Consider the following 24954-nt stretch of genomic DNA (forward strand, 5'->3'; position numbering starts at 1 on the left):
CATTATTTCGGGGTGGATCGATCCTTTCAAAATGAAACGCAAGCGATCTCATGACAGACGTGACAATGTAATTGGCGCAGCCTCCGACGTTATTCCTCCCGGCCTATTCCTCGAGTCCCAGCGGCCGCGACCCGCGACCGGCGTCGGCGCAACCACACTCTGCAATTTCCCCGGAATTGCGACGCGTCTAGTTATTAACTGTTAGTGATTCCTGCATGAGGCAGAAGAAGAGATGATAAAATTATTATCTAACGCTACCCAAACAACTATTATTGATTAATTTCCACTGTACCAGCACACATGGGTTAGCAGTAGAGGAGGTATGCGGCCGCTTGAGAACCGGAAGGTTCCCAGTTCGATCCCGGGCTACCCCAGAGTAAGTGTCGAAGTGTCCTTGAGCAAGACAACTCCTAATTGCTCCCGATGAGCAGTTTGGTACCTTACATGGTTTCCTCCGTCATCGGTGTATTTGTGTGTGGATGGGTGAATGTAATGCACAAATCATTGTAAAGCACCTTGGATAAAGACGTTATATAAATGCACCATTTACCATTTTATCACTACAGAAAAAGGACGTCAATATAAATATGTTTTGAATTTAAGTACAGTCTCACACCTATACAGTAAGTGACATGAATTCAAGGAATGTTATTGATTCAAATACAACATTAAAACCATAGGCAAGATAATGTCTATACAAAGCATGTGTTATAATGTTATAAAAAAGCATAATAAATATGTACAGCATTTGTAGGAGTGCAATTGCAAAACCCAATTACACTACAACACCACTTAGGTAGTCTAAGAGGGTCTGAATCACAAGTCACCATATCTGGGTTTTGCCAACTAAAAAGTCAGGTACTGTAAGCCTCTGATTGGATGGGCTGTGTTTGGTCCGTGGTTGGTCAATTCCTACAGTATGTCTGTCACACATTTTTCTTTTGTCTTACGGGGACGTTCCTTAACAACTTTTCAATGTGTGTGCCCCAGATGTTAAATATCTTTACTATATTAGATACGTTAGATCCTTTGAGACGAGTTTCTTAGAAACGCAGCGCAATGTGCAATATGTGGAAATGGATGTTCCCTACAGGCAGGCTTCTTGAATAACCACCTCAGTGATACCATTCATCTGTCTGCTGTCTGTGGGTTTCTGGACTGGTGGAAACAAGCGTTGCTGTGATGATCGGATGCGCGCTGCTGGTTGTCTCCCTCTGTCGTACTCCTCTGCGCTGAGCATGGGCACTTGCACCCATGTGGTCTGGTTGAACAAAGCATAGTCCACCTTGTAGTGCCTGCTCCCCAGTTTCAGCATGTCCTCAAACCGCTGGCCCCAGAGTATGTCTGCAGGGCTGTAGGAGCAGCGTGTTTGATGCAGCATCCCTGTAGAGTCTCCAGTGTAGGTAAACGACATCACCAGTTCAAAGTCTTCCTCCAGCAGGTCGTCAGGGCCCACACTGTAGAGGGGGCTCCCAGGCTCCAGCCTGTGGATGATGGTGGCTGGTGTTGCCAAGATGATGTCCCTGCCCCCGATGTCCAGATCCTGGTAGGACATTCGGACGAACCCCGCGGGGTGTTTCACATGGCGGATTAGCTGGGCCCTGGCGATGCCCTCCAGAATGTGATTGCCTCGGAAGTCCCCGAGGCGCCAGGAGAGACAAAGGGTTCCGTCCCGCAGGTTGACCACCGCATACCTGCTGAAACCCACGGTCTGCGCTCTCTTCCGCGCAGATGCCATTTTAGCCATAGCAATGCCAATTATGATGGTGTCAATAAAGACACTCAGTATATCCTGAATGGTCACGACTATAATTGCAACCATGCAGGCTTCAGTCATGTAGCGGCTGCCGTAGCCAATAGTCGCCTGGGTCTCCATTGAAAACAGGAAGGCCGCGGTGAAGCTGCGTACATTTTGCACACAAGGCGAGTTGTCGGGATCTTCTGTGTCTTTGTGCACATAGGCAATAAGCCAGTAAAGGAGGCCAAAGAAGAGCCAAGAGAGAATGTATGAGAGGGTGAAAATGAGCAGCATGACCCTCCAGCGGATCTCCACAAGAGTGGTGAAGATGTCCATCAGGTATGGACTCCACTCCCCTGGAGCTTTCCTGAACTCCACAGGAAACCTGCCATCTTTCTGCATGAAGCGCAGCCCACGGCGCTTCTTATCATTATGGCTGCTCAGTGTGTGGACTGTGGTTTGGTATGTACTAATGACGATCTGCTCCTCTCTGTCTGGACTCATTTTGACCAGGGCTACGATTCACCGTCCTGTAGAAAGACAAGGTCCCATAGAATACCATCAGTTTATACGACAAAAATACGACTGGAAAATAAATGCAACACAGAAACTTGAGAGAGCCGGTGCATTTTTACACTCTCAATGTACATTGACACAGATTTAATTTTACTGCGAAATGTACTTCAGGATGAGCTTTTCCTTCAAAGACATGGTGAATAAACAATGTAAATATATACATAATACATGACAAATGCAGATGGACTGGAGGGATACCAAGGAGCCTCAATTACAAGGGAGTAGGATGTAAATGGTTCTCCTTGTGTCTGTTGAAGTGAAACCTTCATGTTTAGGTAAACAATGGTTATTGCCTGAGGCATCTTGCCTGAGGCAATAACCATCAGATGGTTTAAGCAATACTTGGTTCTGGGTGTTAAAGCGGTCCTTCACCTGCAAAGATTGGCTGATTATTTACCAAACGCTCTGTTACAAAGTGGAAGCCGACCTGAACAGAAACTGCATTCTACACAGTAAAATCCTCAGTTAAATCCAGAGAGTGTACATTAGCTACATATCTGTAGTCTTTTACGGAGTACTAGTTCTTTTGATGTCTGTCTATTGCGCAAATAAAACAATTTAGTGGAATGTATTCCACAAACTCCCTGAAAGACTAATATTCCATTGATTCATCAACAGCTACTCTTTCATATCCATTTTCAATTTTGTTTCAAGTTTTTGGTGGTATCCTCATAGGATACACTGTTATAATCTGTACACAGAAAACAGCTTCTTTTCAACATCAAAATGACATCTTCTTCTTTTTCATTACTTCACAGAGAGTGGATGTTTAATGAAACAGCCCTGAATCACACACCTTGTCCAAGTATTGATTCTTCTTTACCCACCAGCTCTTTGTTTGGACATGACAGAATACATACTAAAATATTAACCAAGGATTTAGGACTGGGAAATCTAGTTCACCCCTGGAAAGACCCTCATTTCATCTTGATGGCTTGTGTCACATCTTCACGGGTGGGTCAAGGCTGTCCCAGATACAATGCAGAACACTGACCAAACAAGGAAAAAGGCCAGATTTACCAAAAAGATTTTTATACAGTTCAAGGACATAGGACTTAGAATCCATCATATTGTGAAATGTGACGAGGATAAACAAACCTGCAAAGGGGAAAAAAACCTATCAACAATTGTAAAGGAAAAACGCCTGCTTACATCTCCTGGCATATGGCTCTGTTCACCTATGCCTCTGTTATTATGAATATATTTGTCGCTTAATTAAGCACAACCCCTGACCTCACTGTGGTGTATTAAGCTCTTTCTCTTCATGAGAGTAAATAATTATCTTGCAACCACCTCTACCAGCTTTCTCCTTTAAATGTTACCTCTAACGTCAATCTTTAACCTTGCCACGTTCCCTACTTGTGAACAGTAGAGGAAGACAATACATCTCAGACAAGACATTTTTATCACATTCTTACTGTCACAAACACTAATCTTGAAGGTTTACTGCATTTCTCCAAGGGATGTAGACTTCTCTTGGACTCAGTTCAGTTACTTACAGATTTATACACTATACCAATAGGAAGCCGCGCTTTTATCATGCGTCTTTATTGCCTAATTGAGTCACCTGAGAACATGTAGCCAATGCTTATCTTTGATTTATGATAAATTACGTCTGAGAAGAGCTGATTTTACACCTTCTGTGTTGCAACTGTTTATCCCTGCACATCAAAGCCACTGGATATATATTTTAGGTTGATTGCACCATGTTGTGCAATATTGCATTTCAACTTCATTTGTTTGAAAACACAAACAATTGAACATCAAGAAGCTGAATTCAAAGCAAATTAAAATTCAAGCACATTTCTACATGGCTTCTGGTGATACAGCAATGAACACAATGTGCGCATAACACAAACATTTTAAAGACACAGAATGCGAACATCCGGGAAAATGTTTAAGTGCTTCATATTATGCATGCCCAAAAAGATTGCAACCTGTCTGCAGAATTATAATTTCATGTCACAGTGCATTTACTGCAGTGTTTACTGCAGTTATAGTTTAGTCCTTAGTGTTCATTTAACTGCAGTTTTTGTACTCTCAGAGTTACAGGGTCCATTTTTACACTCAGACCTACATTAACTCTCGGGAATTGTAGATTTGTCATAATGATAATGAAGGAATTGGTGAGTTTGTTTATCCATAAAAAATCTCAATTAATGATTATTGAATCTACGATTTTGTGAAACATTACAATATTCAACATAAAACATCTATACAATTCTAATTAGAGAGAGTGAATTATTATAGTTTTATATTTTAACGACTGTCAGCATTTCCCCCCATGTTTTAGTTGTTGCTGAGAAGTATAACAGCTGTAACCCAGTAATTCAAAAACAACAACATTAACTTCTTTATTCAACTTACTTCCAGCACAGATGATCGTGACAGTTGGACACCACATGCGCACACCGAGTCTGCCAAGCATTTGCCTATGTGTTTGGCATAGCGAGTCACTAACTTAAATCCTAACTCCATTCCAGAGTGTGACCCTGTAGGGGGCAGGCCTGGCCGGGAGGCAAAGTCCCATGTCATTATGATATTACGGCAATCATTCCCCTCTAAAATCCAATGCCATATCAAGAAGAATTTATGGCCTTTTATACCTCAAAGGTCCCTTCTGCCAGACGCATAAAATCTCCCCTCACTGTTTGTTTTGGGGATAATGAGTAAAAAAACATGTAACTTTTAAGTTCTACAGAATGCCAGAGATCAAATAGGTACTTCGAGTATGTCAGTCTGTACTACTATGTCTTGTATGTCCAGCTAATATTTATGTCTTTGGTCACTATGTAGGCTTTGTGAGCCTTTATCCCATGACACAGTTAACCTTTGCTTCATCAAGCAAAGAGGATGCCATTGACATTGGAATCCTCTTTGTCTCAAGTCATTTGACCTGATAAATACTTCATCTGATAAGAGACAGGGAAGAGACATCACAATTGATCGGCTGAGCTGCGCTAACTTTTTATTGGAGTTATAACAGCGTCCAAAGCAATGGCAAGGAGATCGATTACACCAAAACAACCATATAACCCTGACATCCAGAGCCCTGGTTTATGTAGTATGACCATTCCTCTTCCTTTTGAAATGGATCTTACATTTTTCAATATTGTATAAGTGGAGAAGGGGGACATGAGATAAGAGACATTCCTCCAACAGATAACCTAGAAGGAGTGGGTCATTCCTCTGTCATTAACAGGAAACAGCAGCTGAGTGACAAAGCAAAAACAAAGACGGAAGCTTTACTACAGTACATCCAGTGCCTGTTACTCTGCAACAGGAAGCAGTGGGTTCCCAAACTTTTCCATGCTGTGACTCACCTGTGGATGCACTTTTGGCCCAGGACCCACCAAAACGTATGTGCCGTAAAATAAGCTATACATTATTATGACCATGTCAACAAAGTGAGATAATAAACATGTATATTTTAATCAAAACAGCATTCCCCCTTTCAATCTTCAATTGTACTTTTAATTTAATATGTGCATTTTGGTATATGTATGTGTGTTTGTGTGTATATGTATCTTATTATTATGCCCCCTTTTTGGCCTTGTGGGAGGTGGGTGGTTTGGAGGGAATGTGGTGGTCTGGAGGGTAGTTGTTTCTGTTGTTGGAAAATGTAATTTATTACATTTACATGTGTATACTCTTTGAATACATTGTCTTTAAAAGAGAGAGAGAGAGACAAGCATGTCAAGATCATGCTAACAATCATGCAAATTATAACATTTGAAATGATAAAGTGCTGTTAAAATAGTGCATGGAAATATATTTAAAATAGAAAACTAGTGGCATAGGCCTATTGTAGCCATTGTCCATAAAGGTAGTTTGAGATTACTTTACTTGCATTTCACTTCTTGTACCTGTATGAGAAGTGACAAATAAACCTTCTAGATTCTTGAGATAATACAACATCAATGTGTCAGTCTAGTACAGTAGGAAGTTGTGTTCTGGAAAGCATAAGGCTGTGTACACAGTAAAATCCTCAGGACACTTCCAGAGTTAAATTAACACTCAGGCATTTTGCTCTGTATGTCCTTCAAAGGTTCCCCAAAGTTACACAGACTAATACTATTGTGAAATGGCATGTGTTTCACGGTAAGGGCATGTTCACGGTAAAGTTTAACCTGTTTCTAAATGGGCAATGGGGCAACACTGTTCTCATTCACCAGCAAAATGATCTCACATTATCAAAGTGTGTGTGTATATATATATAGAGAGAGATATCTGTTGGGTTTGAACATTGGAAGATTTAAATAAAAATTGTCACGCTCTGCCCCTCAGCCCTTGGACCTTGACTGCTCTTATAAGGTTTTGGACTTATTAGGACTGTTCTACAGTTCATTTGTTCTGTATTTGTCTTGTATTTCTGTTCTGTTTGGTTTTCTGTTACTCTGTTGTTGCCTTGGTTTTGTGTATGTTATTTTGTAGTATTGTTTCCTGTCTGCCTACTAGTTACTGTTCCCTGCCTTGTCTTACCAGTCCTTGTGAATTGCCAGTGTTTCCACCTGTGTCCTCTTAGTCCCCCAGCCTAGTACCCCAGTGTTGATTGTCAGTTGAGTGCACCTGTGTCCTGTTACTACCTGTAGACCATCTGTGCAAGTATGATCTAAAAACAATCAGCAGGTAGAAAATGACAGAGGATTTTCTTGGAACTTCCCTTTCAGGATAGGTGTTTTTTTGGCTATGTGGTGAGTCACCTCATGGATCAATTTCATGACTTTTGCAGTAAAAGCAAAACTTGGGACAATCCATTTTATGAAGGGGACATCCTAAAGATATGAAAAAACAATGTCCCGTTTTGTTATACCCCGGGGAGGGGTATCTCAAAAACGAAGGCTCTTTTTGAGGGTTTGTTCCTGCACTATACCCCTGTGTCTATATTTATGCCCCTGCTTGTTCAGTTCCTTGTCAGGTCTTCGTTTGATGTTAGTGAATGTATGTGCTGTACTTAGGCTGAAAGCCATCCGTATTTTTTGTTCTTGTTTTGCCTGCCCCATTTTATGGGTTGCTGGCATAAATGAATTGTCACTAACAATTTAATTGAGCAGAATGACATAATCTGGAACTAGAACATTTAACTTTGTGCCAGGGAAGTCAAATGACAATAAGGCCACAACCAGCTGTCACAACAGAGGCTTTGAACAGAAGGCAGTGCCATTCGGAGCCCACAGAGAAACCTCAGGCGAAGGGCTTTGTCACGCAAGTGGTCTGCCTCAGTTAAATAAACCCATAGCTCTATTGTTGGTTCGAGCGTGTTCTCCTGCACGGGCGGGGGCGGGGGCTACTGTCCTTTTGTGATGCAGTGTAGCATAGCCACCTGTAATGACAAATAAACACATGTAAATACGCATGCACTGGTAATTTGGACTGTTTACACAAGCTTATGGTCGGGGACACGTTCAAAACTCATTAAAGACCTTCACTTTAGGAATCATATGACAGCCAACCCCCATTGTCTTAAGCCGCTATTATCCTGCAGGGCGCAACTCTTAATCCATGCACGTTGTGAATGTGAACATGTGTGCACTATGAGCATACGTCACTGACAAGCCTTTTTAAGAGCAGACAGGGATGCTGTAAAGGTGCACACAGGCACATCAGCCACACATCTGCAGCCACTTACCTGTGCAGTTGAATCACTGGATTCAGAACTTACTTTGCAACAGGAAAACTTGAATGCTGACTTGAAACAAGAATGCTGAGACGTCTGGTGAAAGGCGTATTCTTGCTGATTATATCAATAGCAGGTAAATGTAACTTGAATCAAAATTTGTGGAATCTTTTCTATGACACAATGTCTAAACATGACTTAGAGCTGCTGTTGCTCAATGCTGTGAAAATGTGAGAAAAAAAGATTAATTACAGAACACATGAGTCTATGGAATGCAACTTACATTTTTTTGTGGTTCCAGCATTTGGACATGCCTCTTCAAAATGTACAAAACGCCGTTGTCTGGCTGAAATGTTGATGGCCAATAGCCACATGTCTCAGCCACAGTCAGATAACTGCAGGCAAATAATACAAGTGCCAATGATAAGATACCAAACTTTATCTGTGGTAAGTATTGCTTCATATTAATAATGCATTTGTTTTACTGCTTTCACAACCCGCAACACAAAAAAGTAGCTGTAGCTGAGTTTATATGACTACTAACATTCCAAACAGGCTTCCCCGTGCATTTAGCTGAGAAATGCACACAAACAATGTGATTTGATTTTACAAAGAGATCCCACAAACTATGTACTGTGTTTAGGCCTTAATTTTGCCTAATGTTTTTTTGTTTGTTCTTTAATTCAACAGAATACTAAAACGCGCCGCTTACATAGTCGCCTGGAAGCCACAATGGTATGGTGCTGTGCTTTACAATAATGTCAAAGGGAGTAATTAAAGTATATGTCACGATATTATAACCAGTCTAATCCTGATTCTAAACCACAGATATGGACTGACCCTGAACTGAAATGGAGCCAAAATGACTACCCATATGATTCGGTGGTCCTGCCAGTGAGTAAAATCTGGACCCCAGAACTCCATGTAACTAATGGGTAAGTCTTTAAAAATCTGTTTTCTTTTTTATTCTTTTTTTTTGTTCTTTTCTTTGTTTTTATTTTAGTTCACTTTCTTGTTTTAAAAAAAGTATCAATCAATTCCTACTCATCATGCACTTTGTGAAGTGAAGTTGAAACAGCTAGGTTTATTTTCTGTCTCTATAGAGTGAGTACAACTATGTTACATGCTTCGCGGGATCTGCTGGTACACAGTAACGGCTCTGTAAAGCACGAAGTTATCATCAACACAGAGGTGGAATGCGATATAAACATGTTCAAGTACCCGTTTGCTGGAGATGCCTGCCCTGTTGCCATCCAAGCATGGGCTGAAAACGGTACGTTCACCTTTTAGTGTCTACTGTAGGCCGATATTATAGGGTTTGCACCTTAGCTCAATGATTCTCAACATTTTTCATTTCAAGGATCCCCAGTTTAATATGCATGTTTTGATACCATTTAAAAAAAATCTCTGGTACCTGTCCAGCAACTGTCCTTTTATTCAGATACCTGATGAAGTCAGTTTTAAAAAGGTTGAGAACCACTGCCTTAGATCAAACCATTTTCAGCATTATTATGACTTCTGAACCCTGGGAATAAACACCAGATTAAAACAAGGCTATGATTTATTAGGATGTGGCATGAAGCTGAAGTTGAGTCCTTCTTCACTCAGAACTAGTGAAGAAGATAATGGAGAGTGGAAGACTACAGGAGCACGTCTGTTATATCAAGGCGATGAAGCCGATATGAAAAGTTATATCCTGGTAAGTTGACAGTATATTTGCTAAGGCCAAAGATCAATCATATCTTATGTTAAACGTAACATACTTTTTATATCTGCCTTAGCATTAGGGAAATATACCAATACCCTATGATAGGGTATTGGTTTAAGAGTCAATTGCTCATGTGGTTTTCTTATCCTAAACCTAAACAAAAGAGTAGGGCCTATGGACATGTACTGCTATCCATACTATTTCTGTGAATAAAATATCATTTTAACCACTTAAACCCTATACTTATATTGTTATATATACCTAGTTGACTGGAGTCCCCCAGGGGTCTATACTATGCCCCCCCCCCTTAACCAATATATTTAATATACAGTACCAATCTGTATGGCAGAGTATATTAATACAATATAACTAACACAACTGCAGTGGTTGGAGGTGGTCCCCATGCTCTTCTATTGAGACATAGATCATGTGGTCGGTTAGGACCACTACTGGTTGACAAGAGGTATTTCATGAAACTTAATATAGTGAAAATAGCAGATCTACAAACTCACAACGCATTGGGGTGCGACGTGTTGTGAGCTTGTAGATCGGCTATTTTCACTGTTGAAATACGGCTTAAGCCAGGGGTGTCTGTATGGCCCCCTTTTTCAAAGGGGGCCATATTTGAAAATATGAAAATATGACTCCTGTCATACTGCACCTGTTTACAGGGTTGTCAAATGTAAGCCACTCATCTGTGCTGTGAACAAAATACAAATTATGCAAAACTTTTTTTTTTTTGCATGAACAGCATTGCTATTATATTAACATACATTGTCTTTTGTTGAAATGGCAGTGTAGCCAGTGAACTAGGTGTGAAACGTTCTCTACAAAAATAAAATAAAAATGGCCTTTCTCTCACATCTTGAGAATGAGACAACACAAGGAATGGGCAGTTATACATCCTTACAAATTCTACTGAGCAATAATAGCCTACTACAGTATCTGACCCGGTTAATTTCAAAACACTCACAAATGTTATTGTATGAATTTCACATACTGGTGGGCCATAAATAATATTTTTTTAGGAAAGAGGCGATGGTCCATATAAGATTTGCCTTCGTGGCCCGGCCGGTTGGCGTAACCGTCTGGGCACCTAGGCTGGTGCGTGTCTCGGGTTCGTCAATTCATAATGTAGGCCTACTTCTCCCCTTCCTAGAAATGTAGTGGAGTCAAAAGTATAATATTGTCTTTGAAATGTAGTGGAGTGAAAGGCATAAGTATTAAAAAATACTCAAGTAAAGTACAGATACTCAAAAAATGTACTTAAGTACAGTACTCAAGTAAAATGTTCTTTGTTTACTGTCCACCACTAAAAAACAGTCTGTGTGTCAACCTTATTTTCCAGGTGTCCTTGAGTACCAAGCCCTCCAATACCATTATAACACTAATGCTGCCCAGCCTTCTCATCATCTTGGCTGATATGGTGAGCTTTGCTCTGCCGCTGGGAGGTGGCGAACGCAACTCTTTCAAGGTCACTCTGGTGCTCAGCTACGTCATGTTTCTCCTCATCCTCACAGACCTGCTACCTGGAGACAGCGAATGCAGTCCCGTCATCCGTCAGTTGCCTCAATGACATGTCACAACATACCACATACATACCATACATGCAGTGGTGGAAAAAGGACAAAATGTTTTTTTACTTAAGTAAAAGTATCAATACTGCATTGTAGAAATACTCTGTTACAAGTAAAAGTCCGGTAATCAAAATTTACTTGAGTGAAAGTACAAAGGTATTGGCATGAAAATATACTTAAAGAACCAAAAGTAAAAGTACTCTATTATGCAGAATGTCCCGTATCACAAGGTACCATGTGTATAAAATGTATTAAAATCTTTTGAAAATAGCAGATCTACAAGCTCACAATGCAGCGTTGTGAGCTTGTAGATCGGCTATTTTCAAATGGCCAATGTTTAGATAGGGCTGAAGTTGTTAATGTATATTTTGTAATAATTCAAATCTACAAAGTAATTAGAAAGTATTGAAAATTGGAAATACTTAAGTAAAGTAAAACTACCTTAATGTTTTACTTACTAGTAAATGTAATTTGTTACTTTCCACCACTGCATACATGCCCACACAAAACCTCATGTATAAACATCTTGAATCAGTTTCCATCTGAAACGTCGGTATCTCGGAAACCAATACTAACCATCTGGCCTCAATCCACAGGATATCACTTCTGTACTTGCTTGGTCTTCTTGGTGCTGAGCATGCTGGCATCCATGCTGTTGACACGAGTATCCAAGGATGGCCAACTCTTTACCCTCCCCTGGTCCAAAAGATCTGTCCCAGAAAATGTGGATCAAAATCAGGAGGAAGTGGATGAGGGTAAGAAAGAATTTAATTGTAAAAGTGTGGATTTAAAATGTTCTTTTGTGATAAATAATGTATTTATATAGAAAGGAAAATTAAATAGCACATGGGAATATAACAATTCACCATGAAATGACAATGGGAAAAAAAAAATTGATGAGACCTATAATCAAAGAAATACATTAATAAAGAAATGACATAAAAAGGTGCTATATCAAGCCAAGGGAAAACACACACATGCACAAATACTCACACAGGGACCAATACTTGTATTTTCAAATTTCATACACACTACATTATGTCTTTTGCTTCCTTTCCTGACAGAAAACATATGTTGTGTAAATGATTATATTCCAATTATGTGTGACCTCTATCATTTCACTTCTAAAAGAATCCAAACCTCAGATCATTGAAGTCACTGAATTGAACGGCCCTGGGCAGCGTCAAGTCCTCGAGAAGGTGCTCATCTTCCTGGAGGCTCAGGCTGCACGAGATGGAGAGTCTGAGAAACACCAGAACACTGCCAACAAGATGGACAAGATCTGTTTGTGTATCTATTTATGTTTATTCGCTATCTACTTGGCTTGCATGATTTACATGTTTACAGGCTACACAGAATGTGAATCTAACCACTTTGGTTTTTGGGATGATGATGACTGAAGCATAAAGAATACAATTCAATGAAATGCATCAAAGAGGTATAGGCTTTAATAATTATGTAACCCTGAAAAGAAATAGAAAAGCTGTTATAGCTGTCAGAATATATACTGTACATGGCTTCAGTTCACGTTGTTGTATCCGTTTGATGTGTGACTGGATTCTAAAAGGCCATAGCTTGACTCCTTTATTTAAGTGCAGTCCAATGAATCTTCTAATTTTTTCCACCTGCTCTGGGCTTTACTGTATATTTCTTAATTAATTAATTAATTAAACAAAAGTTATTTAATCATTTACCCCTGAATGAGATACTTTCAATGTAGCCCAATACGGTTATGAACTTTTACCCTTCTGAAAAGGAGAATAACCCAGAACATCCACACAACATGATCTGATCCCTCCTACTAGACAAGATAGAACTGGATGAGAGAAAAGCCAGGACCACGTCTGCAGCAGTCATTTCTGCATACTTGTTTGGTGTTTGTTTTCTTAGCCTGTGTAAAACGTTGCCACCTCTGTGGCTGGGGGTTCATCCCACACTCCAAGGCAAAGGTAGATGGTTCAAACAAATGTATTGAAGTGAGTGGCAAGAGCAGATGGACATGCTGTCATGATGACAGAGGCTCTCCCTGGCCTTGAGTGTGTGTCAAAAGCATAGAAATGGTAATCTAGGATCATAGGTAAACCAAGAACCTATTATCAGTCTAATATGTACATTGAAACTATACACACACACTATAGGATGCCAGTTCAACAATGACCTGGCATCTGTCTAAATAACATGCTATCTAACATTACATTTTAGCCTTTGCATAAGTCTGCAGGGTCGTTGAGGCTAGAACAAGTGCTACTGCAAGTGCTACGGGCTAAGGTGGAGTCTGAAGAGGTGAGTCTTCCGATTACGGCAGAAGATTGGGAGTGAGTCTGCAGTTCTAATTACAATGAGTGAGGCATTGTGAATAGTGAGTCATTGTGAATACAGTTGGAAAATGTGGTACTTTAACATGAGGTGGAGCTTGTAGATCGGCTATTTCGCTGTTTTGGAAAACTATAGGCCGATAATGTTGGGAACGCATGTATACCTGGAGTAAGTGCATATCATAGGGCTTGGTGTGGCCATTCTAAAACGTCAGCAGGCTATATGAAGTGATATTGATGGCATCAAGGTTCTCCAATATATGGGCATAAAAGGAAAGGACACAGACAGACAGGGAGCAATTAAACCAAATTGAGGGAACATAACATTTTGTGGGTTCAAATGTAGTAAATTGTGGCATCAATAGCCTACAATGAAAGAAGTTATGTCAATCCTGGGATACACACAGGAAAAGCGCGGCTCCAATGTAGAACTCGGACTTCATGTGGTCATCCTGTGATGCCAGACATCTACAGCATGACGTCAGTCATCTATGACGTTCACCATATGACTCAAACTTTTGGCAAGGTTTTAGCCCGATCAGAGTGACTTTGACTTCGATTATAGAATTATTATATTTCAGAAAGTATAAAATATATATGAAAGAGTGTATTTCCGTGAATGAATATAACCATAACTAACAAAGATCAGACACAACTTAAACACTGCACTATGTCAAAACGACAAATTTTATAGAATTTCCCTGGAACTCATAAAAGACCACTTGTGAGTCCTGGCTGGAGTCCTGGGACTCATTACAATGAAAACCAAGCAACAGCACTGGACCCTGAGTGAGTCACAGACATTCCTCCATTCTAAATAGTAGCCTAGATTTTATCCATTGGAATATGGAATGTGTTCCAGGGGCCACAAGAAACTCCCCAGGGGACGGATTTGGCCCGTGGGCCACCAGTTGAATATATTGAATAACTTGAAATAGGCCTACTGCCCAACATAGTGAAAGCCCTGACAAGCACTACACATTCAGACAAGTTAGATTCTTGGTCCACTTCTATTCAATTTATAGATGCTTCCACTCAAGTCCATCATTCAACAATATAACATATCCTATCAGTCCTGTGCTGATGATACATAACACAACTATACATTTCTGTCTCTGCTAGAAGTCTTAGCCCAGTGAATGACCTGGTCCAATGCATCTCAGACATCAAAGACTGGATGACCAACAATTTCTTAAAGTTAAATGATGACAAAAGTGAGATTTTATTAGTAGGTCCTAAGGATTGAAGACATCAGATTAATTCCCTGTTATTTCCCTTGTCAGTAAAATCCTGTGAGCATGTTAAAAACATGGGTGTGATTTTAGATGATGAGCTCAACTTCCAGAAGCACATCACTTACTGTACATTTCCAAGACTGCCTTTTATCATCTAAGGAACATCTCTAAAGTTAGATGCTTCCTGTCTCAATCAGACTCTGAAAAATTGGTTCATGCTTTTATTTCTAGACTAGATTATTGTAATGCTCTCTTTGCTGGACTGACAAACCAGGTGTTACATAAATTCCAGCTTGTTCAGAATGCTGCTGCTAGAGTTTTAACAAGAAGCAAGAAATTTGAACATATTACTCCTGTTTTATTTGCATTTTCTTGTCTTTATTGTAATTTTTGAAGCACATTGAGCCTACGCTTGTCGTATGAAATGTGCTATAAATAAATGTGGCTTGACTTGACAAACTGTCTCACTAGAAGATTTAAAAAAGAACGCACATGTGACGACATGGCACATGAGCTATTGCAACAGATAACATACACAAACAATTGTAGAAAATCCCTACTAGGTCTGGATAACATTTCTGGGCTAAAATACCAGCTCAGCACACAGGCACGCTCCGAAGCGACGCTGCCATCTAGTGTTACCTAATACTACACTATAGACTGCATGAAACCTCTCTCGAGGCTCTGGTGTTGTTTAACAACTGTTATCTTTAAAAGAAACAACAAACATAAAACTTAAATATAGAATTAAGTCAATTAAGATATGCTATTTGTGTCTGACCAAAGCAGAAATATAGGAAAACCATACGCCTTTTACTGATTGTATTACAATAGGCTATTATTATTAATACTACTACTACTACTACAACAACAACAGATATTTACATAAATGTGATAACAATGCCAGTTCTGATTATATTCTGAAAATATATTATCCAATTATCATCATATATATTTTTATTCTACATGCACATTATAAGAGATTATATTATATTTCTGGGAAAACATGTTATTAATAACTATACTTTTGTTTTCTTTCTATTTCCAAATAGCCAATAGGCTAGGTTTAAAGTGCATGGTTAAACTGAATGTGATGCTATATTAACTAATTTTGCTAGGGCCCCCTGGGAACACCCTCAAGGACCCACTTTGAGAACCACTGGCCAATAATAGGCCTATGCAAATTGGAAAATATAAATAAACACGACCTTATAGGCCTACACAGCTTTAAGGCTGAGCCTGTTAACACAAACCAGGCTAAATATGCAGAAACATAACATTGTGATTGTGTAGGAAAACAGAGGGAATTTTGCCCACCAGGTGCACTTGAACCCTTGAACTCGATGTACATTGACACGGCTGCCATCAAGTGGTTCAACAGTGTAATAGAAAATGTATCCCATAGCCCAGAGGGGCAGTCATAAGATAAGAATTGTTTCTGAGATAATTAGAAATAATTAGAAATAAAGAAACTAGTATTAGTAGCCAATGGCATATACTGTATAATGTTCATTCTTGTTTGCATATGATAGCTGTTGTGCTATCATATGCAAATTGTCCTTCCTCTTATTTTTTAACTCTATGGTCCTTCCTCTACATGCACTTTCATGTGTTTTTTTATGAGTTCAGATTTGTAGTTTGTTTTTATCTGTTTTAACTGTGAGTTACTTGTTTTTAATTTGCTTTTATGAAAAAGCACTTTGGAACAACAGCTGTTGTTTTTAAGTGTGCTATATAAAGAAGGATGACTTGACTTGACAACCGACTAACAAACTAACTAGCCAACCACAGTGCAAGGAAATGAGTATTGCATTTATTTAACTCTTATATTTGTGTCAAACTACTCACACAAGTAGCTTAATTTATTAGCAAATACCATACATCCTCAGAGTAAATTAGCTATACCCTTACACCCTCAAAGTAAATGAGCTAATACCCTTACATCCTCAGAGTAAATTAGCTAATACCCTTTTACACCCTCAGAGTAAATGAGCTAATACCCTTACACCCTCAGAGTAAATTAGCCAACACCCTCAGAGCATAGAGAGAGGGAAGCCACTTGCTTATCAGGAACAAAGTAATCATTAAGGAACTATTAGTTTTTTCCACACAATTCACAGCAGCATCCCACACATTGTAGAGTCAACATTCTTTCTCTTGCACTCTTAGGTCCTCTTATGGTTGTCACATGGAGAGTAAAGAAAATTGTACTATTACATGAGTTAAGAATAGTGGATTTTATCAGTCGATTTTCGGCTGCTATGCAGCCTTCAAATCCAGTCCCATATTGCACTGATCATAGCAATGGTCACCGAGTTATGGTCATTTGATGTGTAAAACACTAGTGTAGCGCCCTGATGCTAGACAGGAGGGTGTGGAGGGCGATCCCGAGTTAGTGTTGGCTAGTCCTCTGAACAGTGGGTGTGACCTCTTAACAGTGTTTGTGCCCAGTTTGATGCGGATTGGAGCAATGGTGTGCCTGTGGCCCCTGGGGGGCCCTGACGCAGCCTCAGGGGGCCACACATAGCCCATGCTGTTGCTATTCTCATGGCAGACCCCTGAACAGTGTTTGTGCCAAGTTTGGTGCGGATTGGAGCAATGGTGCGCCTCGCAAGTGCGCCTACACATGTTATGTGTATGACGTCCACCGTCGGTCCACTGTCGTTCCGCCCAACCACCCTCTCTATGCAGTTTTAATATAAAGGATAGCACATTTCATATGACAAGTGCAGACGCATAGGCCTGCACTACCCATTTAAAAAGTTGGGCACCAAGGTTTTTGCCATGTTTCTCAAGTTTATCTTTCCACCACTCACACCTTACTGTGGTAACTTTGGGGTTTGTTTCACAATTCTATTATGAAATTGTAAAAAAAAAATGTAAAAAGAACCCCAAAGTTACTCACGGCCTGGAAGGCAACAGGACAGATCATTTGCTTCCGAATAAACTGGACTGAGAAATGTGACAATTACTTTCACTGAGAGAAATTCCATTGAAATTAAGGTAAAAGCTGTTGAACTGAACCAACCAGTGAATCATGAAAGAGGAGATAGTCATCATCCGTTTTTACGTCTGGAGACGTCTCCAGACGTCTCCAGACGTATGTAGTGTTTCCCACCTCACCAGCACATTAGATTTTTTTAAACACATTTTTGTACTCTAAAATGAAAAATATAAAGTTAAATAATTTAAACTTTAAAAGTAGCAACAGACGTCATGATTTCAATACATTGTACTGTGCTAAACTGTCAGCTAAAATACTATTAAGTTATACTACGCGACAAAGGTAGAAAGGCTAGATTTTTTTCCCACATGATTTATCATTATAATTTACAATCAAGAGTCAAGGTTTATGACAGGTTTATTTCAAACAATAATTCTTCCAGAGATGTAACTTTGCTCATGTGGCTGTAGCAGGCAAGACTAATAAAGGCAAGACACCAATAACTAAAAAGAAAACTACTACTACTAAAAATACTACTACTAATAATATGCTAATACATTAAAAAAAAAAATAGGTTGACTGTGAAGCTACATTCTTTTGCACATATATTAAAGCGTAAACTGATAGCAAAAAGCAGGTTCATGATGCCTGGATGATTACTACATTTAAAAAAATATATAAGGTAGTTGTACTCTTCTTGCATTCAAAGAATGCTACATTTTCTGCATTTATCCAAAGTGCCTGTGTATGATTCTTTACGATGTCCATCACATTCACATATTTACACACCGATGGCAGAAGCAACCATGCAAGGCACCAACCTGCTTATCGGGAACAGTTCGGGGTTCAGTGTCTTGCTCAAGCACACTTCAACACAAAGCCAGGAGGAACTGGGGTTCGAACCGGGAGCCTTCCCTGCCCGGCCGCTCTCCCTCCTGAGCCAGTGAATGCCATGTGTAGCTTATACACAATGCCATAGATTGAACAATAGTAATATTTGTCAACTGATTGTACCTGCTTATCAAGAAAAATAAAACAGATTATCTTCAAAACAAAAACTACTTTTTACAAAACAGCTTTCTACAATATCAAAACTGTTAAATCTACATTTTGCTCATGAAGCTTCATGACATTACATACACCTCAAAGAGACTGGCAACTGAGTGCATACGATAGAAGATTCCAAAAGGAAGTCCAATGTTGACAACCGCTGACCATAAGGTGAATTTGTAGAAATTGGTTTCAACGTCATGGTCAAACTGGGGGCGAGCGCCAAAGGCAGGCATGATCCAGAGCTGTTGATCAAAACAAAAGCATTTGCTTTAAACAATATATTTGTTATGTTGTGAATCTTACAACGGTGAATTTAAAGTTAGCGAGGCAAAGTGAGAGAGACGGTACTCACGATAATGTTGGAAAGCAGCAGAAAGGCACAGACTTCCTTCAGTACTCGTCTCTTCCAGGTCAGCTTGTGTTTGTGTTCAGGGGCGTGTGCAGTGTGGGAATGGGCGTGTGCAGTGTGGGAATGGGCGTGTGCAGTATGGGAATGGCCATGCAGACTGTGAGCTGTGAGGGCTGGGCATGGCGTGGTCTTGGTGTCCATGTCCGAACCTTCAATGTTGTTCAGCACATAAGGATTTGAAAATACAGTGACAGGCTGTGGCTCATGGAAGGGCTCCCGGTGAAGGCCCTCGATGAGGAAGAAGTTCTGCAGGCCGAGCTCTATCACAGTCAGTATAGCCCAGGCCAGGTTGAGACCATTCAAGTAGCCTTTGGCTCCTGTTCCCACCACAGCTACAATAGTGAAGTAACTGATGATGAACTGTCCCAGAGACGTTCCGACCAGCAGGCTCACATCCAGGCTGCGCGTGGGGTTCTTGTCTGATATGTGTTCCCTATGGTCCAGCCTGTAGACAGCGCAGCCAACCACAATCGCGGCAGACATCATAATCATTATCACTATATTATATACAAAGTGCATTATCAGTGCATTGTCTCTCCTGTCAGCGTCGTCCTGTTCCACTTCTACCTCATACACTACAAAGGTGGCCAGGCCTGCTATTAGCATAAGGACCCCTGCGACAGGCCCAACACATGTGTCCTTCACACGGAACTTGGCATGGTGAGTGCTGTGCTCCTCTGTGAGGCGACCAACGTTCTTCCACATGACGTAGGCCATGCAGGATGCAAAGAGACAGTACTCGATGTTGAAGGGGTACAGGTAGTAGTAGGCCTTCTTGAAGATCTTACATGCAGAGTAGCTGCACTTGCACTTGTCGTCTCCGTAGCCCGCTAAAAGATGCAACAGCATTTATTGTATTAGGTCACAGTTGACTATATTCAGTGGCAGTTTTGTTGATGTTTGTTTTTTTATTCTTACCTCTGTCTATGTACATTTTTCGAGAAGTGATTTTAGAGGTGTTTGGATAATCTGGATAGTCTGTATGGTGCACAGACTCCTCTGTGACTGCTGTCATCCACAGGACTAAATTTGTCCCCAGCATCAGCATCAGCCCACAGCTAGAAAAAAAAGAGAGAGACAAGAGTTAGTAATGATGGGAGGAGAACACACACACACACACACACACACACACACACACACACACACACACACACACACACACACACACACACACACACACACACACACACACACACACACACACACACACACACACACACACACACACACACACACACACACACACACACACACACACACACTCAAAAGCAAATATTGGGGATTGATAATTACAAAAAATCATGGCATGTTTGCATTGCAAAAACTAAAATATTGCTTTGAAAACCTGGTGTATGCCACAATGTCAAGTGTTATCAGACCATAGGCATGTTTATGAGGACTGTGAATCATCCAATGGTCAGTTTTACCGTGTTAAGTTCCATTGCAGCTGCACACAGTCCTTGGCATGGATCCACAGGAAGTATGTCTGAAGGGTGATTGCATAAACAATTATATCAACTTTCAAATTGTATCAGACAAACCACTTTGTTTTCTATTCTATCCTTATTGTGATGTTGACTGTGTATGACATATTTACCTGGACAAGAATGAACACAACTTGCACTACAGGAAAGGCCACTTTGACTGCAGAATCACAATGGAGGTAGCCAACGTAATTGGCTATCTTAAAAATGTCCATTAGGAGACCGAGGACACCAAATAGCACAAGTCCAGCTGGAAAGAAAATAAAGAGAAAAGAAGAAAAAAGATAGACTTAGAAAATGTAATAAATATGGATGGTCATATCAGCTCAAAATAGACTGTCATCAACATATTGAGGCTTTCCTATTAATACTGAAGATTCCTTACCCCTTAGCCATACAGGTCCAGAATGGCCATCCTTGAAAAGAATAGCATGACTTTTCCGAGACGTATAGAAGGTATAGTAAAGCATCCAGATGATAGTGAGGATCATGAGAATGATGAGGAAGATTTGCATATCAACGGCGCTGACGGTGACAGACTTGTAGGCAGTCCCGCTGACCAAGGCACATCCCAGGATCAAAATGTTGAGAAAAATGATCCCAGACAGCAGCCAGCCCCAGTTGCGGCCCCGCTCTTTCACAACCCCGCTGGAGGAGAGAGCGAGGTTGGGTTCACTCGCGCTCTCCACTTGACCCCCTTCATTGATGTCATTGTCATTGGACTCTTCCTCCTCTGGGTCCCTGTCTTTGGTCATGGCCCTGCATGGTTCACAAGGATCACCAGTGGTCAGACATTCACATTCATTCATATATCCAGGGTTCACACACATGATGTCTCCCTTCTGAGATCTTTTTCAGAAAATGAGCTCTTTGCTGTTTCTGGCTGTATTTAAGAGATATACGGGTTCAACGACTACTCCCACTTTTAGGCTCCTTCTAAATTAACATACTGCCCCAGTGACACCTCACCATGAACCTAGAATTAGTTTCTCCCCTCATCAGTGCTTAAACAGTGCTGTAATCAGTGTGGAAAAACACAAAGTCAAAGCTCTATTGTTTGCATGCTTCAGAGTTATTTCCCTTGGGGACATTCAGAAGGACAAGTCCACTCTATTATCTGATGTAAAAAATAGATAAATAGAATAAATAACAGGCCTGGCAAGTTGGCTGTTGATTAGCATATATCCTCATGAAAATAAGTCATGTAGGCTAGTTACTGTATAGCATAATGCAATGAGAATTTGAGAAAATAATTACCTTATTCATCAATTTGTCACTATACGTAAAGAATAAGTATCTTAAGCCTACCTGATGTGGTGCAATCCTGAGAGGTGGTCTGAGCCTTCATGGCTTTTATATCCACCCACTGCCTCTGTGGTTTACATGGGAGTTTGTGTACAAAGAGCAATAAATGTCAATAAATCTGTTATGAACAGAACAACACCATATTATTACCACACACAGAGTGTTTTGCACAAAATATCCATGCAAAGTTCAAAAGACTTTTTCCAGGGAACACCTTTTTTATGGGACAACCAAAATACCAGAAACCGGTTCTTTTTCAAAGAGACAGCAACTTTTTGATATTATACAATACATATTTAATGTCATTCTGTCAAAATAGATTTTTTATCTGCCATGTACAAAATAATCCTCATGAAAGTTTCTAACAACAGATTGACTGCCATGTGAGTTGTTATATAAAATAATATTAGTTTCCATTTGTTCAAACACGTTAGAATAGAATAGAACAGAATACTTTATTGGCAACAGTTAAAAGCACTGTATCACCAATTAAAAGCGCCAAAATGGATTTTGCCATTACACATTTTGTAGATTGCATTTGTTATTTTGCTATGTGCACGCCTATACATGTGATTACAGCAATGCGTGGCTGTGGCTCAAATGTAAAAGTGCTTGAAATTCTCTAAATGGGTGGAACAAACTCAACTGGCTTATAAGGATAAGGATAATTATTATCTTATCTTATTATCTTTTTAATATAGTGCTTGAAGGGAATACTTATAATACTTTAATGCTATTCAAAATGTTAAATGCCTAAGGTATCACTTAGGACACGGCCCCACCGCACTTTTCATTTTACCTCTGGGGCGGAATCTGCCAATGCTTTGTCAATGCAAATAAGTGGATTCTTGGAAAAAATGCGCAAGACCATGAATCCAGGCATTTGCATTGACAAAGCATTGGCAGATTCCGCCTCAGAGGTAAAATAAAAGTGCGGTGGGGCCGTGCCCTTAAGGCTCTAAAGTTTGTGTCTTACATTATTTTCAATAGGGAAGCATGTTTGCCATTTTAGTTAATATGAGTTCATATGTACTTAAACTGATGTAATTATCTTTATTTCAGATCAGGGCTTTATTTCTTCAGTAGGGTGAGGCTTGGAGTTAGGAGAGCCACTATTTCCCATTCCCTGTGTTTTATCCCAGACCCTTTTTTTTGGTCCCAGCAGAGCCCAGAGACATAAAAGTGTCACAGACACTTATATGGGGCCATCATTGCAAAGCAAATACTTTAATAAGTCTTATCAGCAAATAAGAGTGCTTTACAAGAAGAAATGGTGATATTGTATTCACAGGAATAGTGCAATAAGGACCTAGTGCTGCTGAAATAATTAAACTGGCAGTTGCCTAAAGGTTAGAGGACCATCCCTTGTGGGAGATTTAACCACTGTTTGACCCCGGGAACAACATGAAAATCTGTGTGTGTGTGTGTGTGTGTGTGTGTGTGTGTGTGTGTCAGGTGTGTGTGTGTGTGTGTGTGTGTGTGTGTGCGTGCGTGCGTGCGTGCGTGCGTGCGTGCGTGCGTGCGTGCGTGCGTGCGTGCGTGAGAGGGGGGGAATGAGCAACACTCACCCCTCCCTGCACTTGAGCATGTCGCTGAACGCCCAACTACTCCACTGAAGCTGCATGCTCAGTGTGAGATTGATTGATGTTTTTGTTGACAAATGATACTTATGACCACATATGTGTAAATATCTGTCAAAAGGATAAAACACAAAAAAGCTTTAGAACTTATTTCCATTGTGATCCTCAATGGAAATGTGCGTGTGTAAACTCAACTGAGTGCCATGTGTTTGGTTGAACCTCCTACAACTCAACTAATTGATGGTTAAGTATAACTGCTATACAGACAGCTCTTAATGGAGGACTTGAGTTAACAATGGAGCTTTAAGGCGTACAGGTAACCCATTAATGAGATTTATGTAACTGTGAATGTGAAGCTTGTCATTAGACAAAATGTCCCAGGGCCCATTGAAAAAGAGTTGTGACCCTGGTTAAATAAAGGCTTTAAAAAAGTCACATGACAGGGTGAGATATAGTCTGACTGAGATATTGTTAAAGTGACTAGTTTTCCGTTATCCTTAATACGTTTTATTGTAGTTGTAGTTAAAGTCAGAACATGTAGAATATAAACACTTGATGATCTAATGGGCTACTTTAAATGCAAAATAAAATGATGGATTCAGACTCATGAATATTGCAGTATAACCTAAGCCAAAATAGCATACTAATATGTCCTAAACTTTACTGGATCTTCTGACAACAGGAAATGTAGGCTATAGGTCCTAGGCTATGGGTACGCTATATGTCAGGTGTTTTAACCCATTAAGATGAAGACCTGAGGGACCGATCCTGCAAATGCCTTCTAAATCAGTGGTTCTCACACTTTCAAGATTTTTCAAAAATAGCAGATGTACAAGCTTGTAGATCTGCTATTTTTGAAAAGCCAAAGCAAAAATCAAAAATGACGTAGTTTCTTTCCCGGTTTTAATGGGTTACAAACGTTTTTTATGTCATGCATTGACCCCCAAATTGATTTTCATTAGGCCATGGATGGACCCCCATATCAAATTATTATGAACTAGAGTTTCGGGGGGCTACGCCCCCCTCAACCCCAGCCGCGCACGGGGCCCAGCGTGGCCGTGTGTGTATTGGGGGACCCAAATCGCCGGAGTGAAACTGTGGAAAAGTTTTTTTGAAAAAGGAAAAAATTTGAAGAAATAATATTTGTTATGTTTCAGGGGGTCGACAGGGGGTCCGCGGACCCCCTGATGGTCCACTGACCCCCTGTGGAGTGTTGGGACGCGCGGGGACACCCCTGGAACATTGCGGACCATTTCGGTGTTTTTGTTTTTTTCATGAAGGTGCTTGCTTGTTTCTGGCGCAGGCTGTGCAAACCTGGCAACCGAGCGCATGCTGCCGCACGTTTAAGTGGCGTAGCGTCATGAGGGTCAGTGGGGCCGTGGCTCGGTCAGTGAAGACCCTGTAGTGTGGATG

The 24954-nt window shown here is 40.3% G+C and overlaps 3 protein-coding genes across 3 annotated transcripts; 1 reads left to right on the forward strand and 2 right to left on the reverse strand.

Annotated features, from left to right (window-relative positions):
• Positions 1–1087: 1087 nt before the first annotated feature.
• Positions 1088–2242, reverse strand: LOC311054742 (inward rectifier potassium channel 16-like; the record flags this gene model as incomplete). Its single annotated transcript, XM_084070747.1, has 1 exon — positions 1088–2242. The coding sequence occupies one exon, from the start codon at positions 2240–2242 to the stop codon at positions 1088–1090; it is 1155 nt and encodes a 384-aa protein (XP_083926873.1).
• A 5687-nt stretch (positions 2243–7929) lies between these two features.
• Positions 7930–12720, forward strand: LOC311055030 (5-hydroxytryptamine receptor 3A-like). Its single transcript, XM_084071101.1, has 9 exons — positions 7930–8067; positions 8233–8378; positions 8622–8666; positions 8760–8866; positions 9035–9204; positions 9500–9630; positions 10988–11198; positions 11813–11971; positions 12348–12720. Exons 1-9 carry the CDS (start codon positions 8016–8018, stop codon positions 12614–12616), a joined length of 1290 nt encoding a protein of 429 aa, XP_083927227.1. The 5' UTR covers positions 7930–8015; the 3' UTR covers positions 12617–12720.
• Positions 12721–18125: 5405 nt separating this feature from the next.
• On the reverse strand, positions 18126–21486 carry otop2 (otopetrin 2; the record flags this gene model as incomplete). Its single annotated transcript, XM_084072255.1, has 6 exons — positions 18126–19005; positions 19116–20002; positions 20091–20230; positions 20600–20658; positions 20770–20906; positions 21042–21486. The coding sequence occupies 6 exons, from the start codon at positions 21484–21486 to the stop codon at positions 18835–18837; spliced, it is 1839 nt and encodes a 612-aa protein (XP_083928381.1). The 3' UTR covers positions 18126–18834.
• Between the last annotated feature and the right edge of the window lie 3468 nt (positions 21487–24954).

The sequence above is a fragment of the Gymnoscopelus microlampas genome, assembly GCF_963454915.1.
Source record: "Gymnoscopelus microlampas genome assembly, chromosome: 11".
NCBI classification, from domain to species: Eukaryota; Metazoa; Chordata; class Actinopteri; order Myctophiformes; family Myctophidae; genus Gymnoscopelus; species Gymnoscopelus microlampas.

Excerpts from the sequence above, each read along its gene's own strand:
- LOC311055030 (XM_084071101.1), top strand. The coding sequence starts at position 8,016 with ATGCTGAGACGTCTGGTGAAAGGCGTATTCTTGCTGATTATATCAATA. Across the intron at positions 9,205-9,499 it reads CCAAGCATGGGCTGAAAACG|GATGTGGCATGAAGCTGAAG; the intron begins GTACGTTCACCT and ends ATGATTTATTAG. Across the intron at positions 11,972-12,347 it reads TCAGGAGGAAGTGGATGAGG|AATCCAAACCTCAGATCATT; the intron begins GTAAGAAAGAAT and ends CACTTCTAAAAG.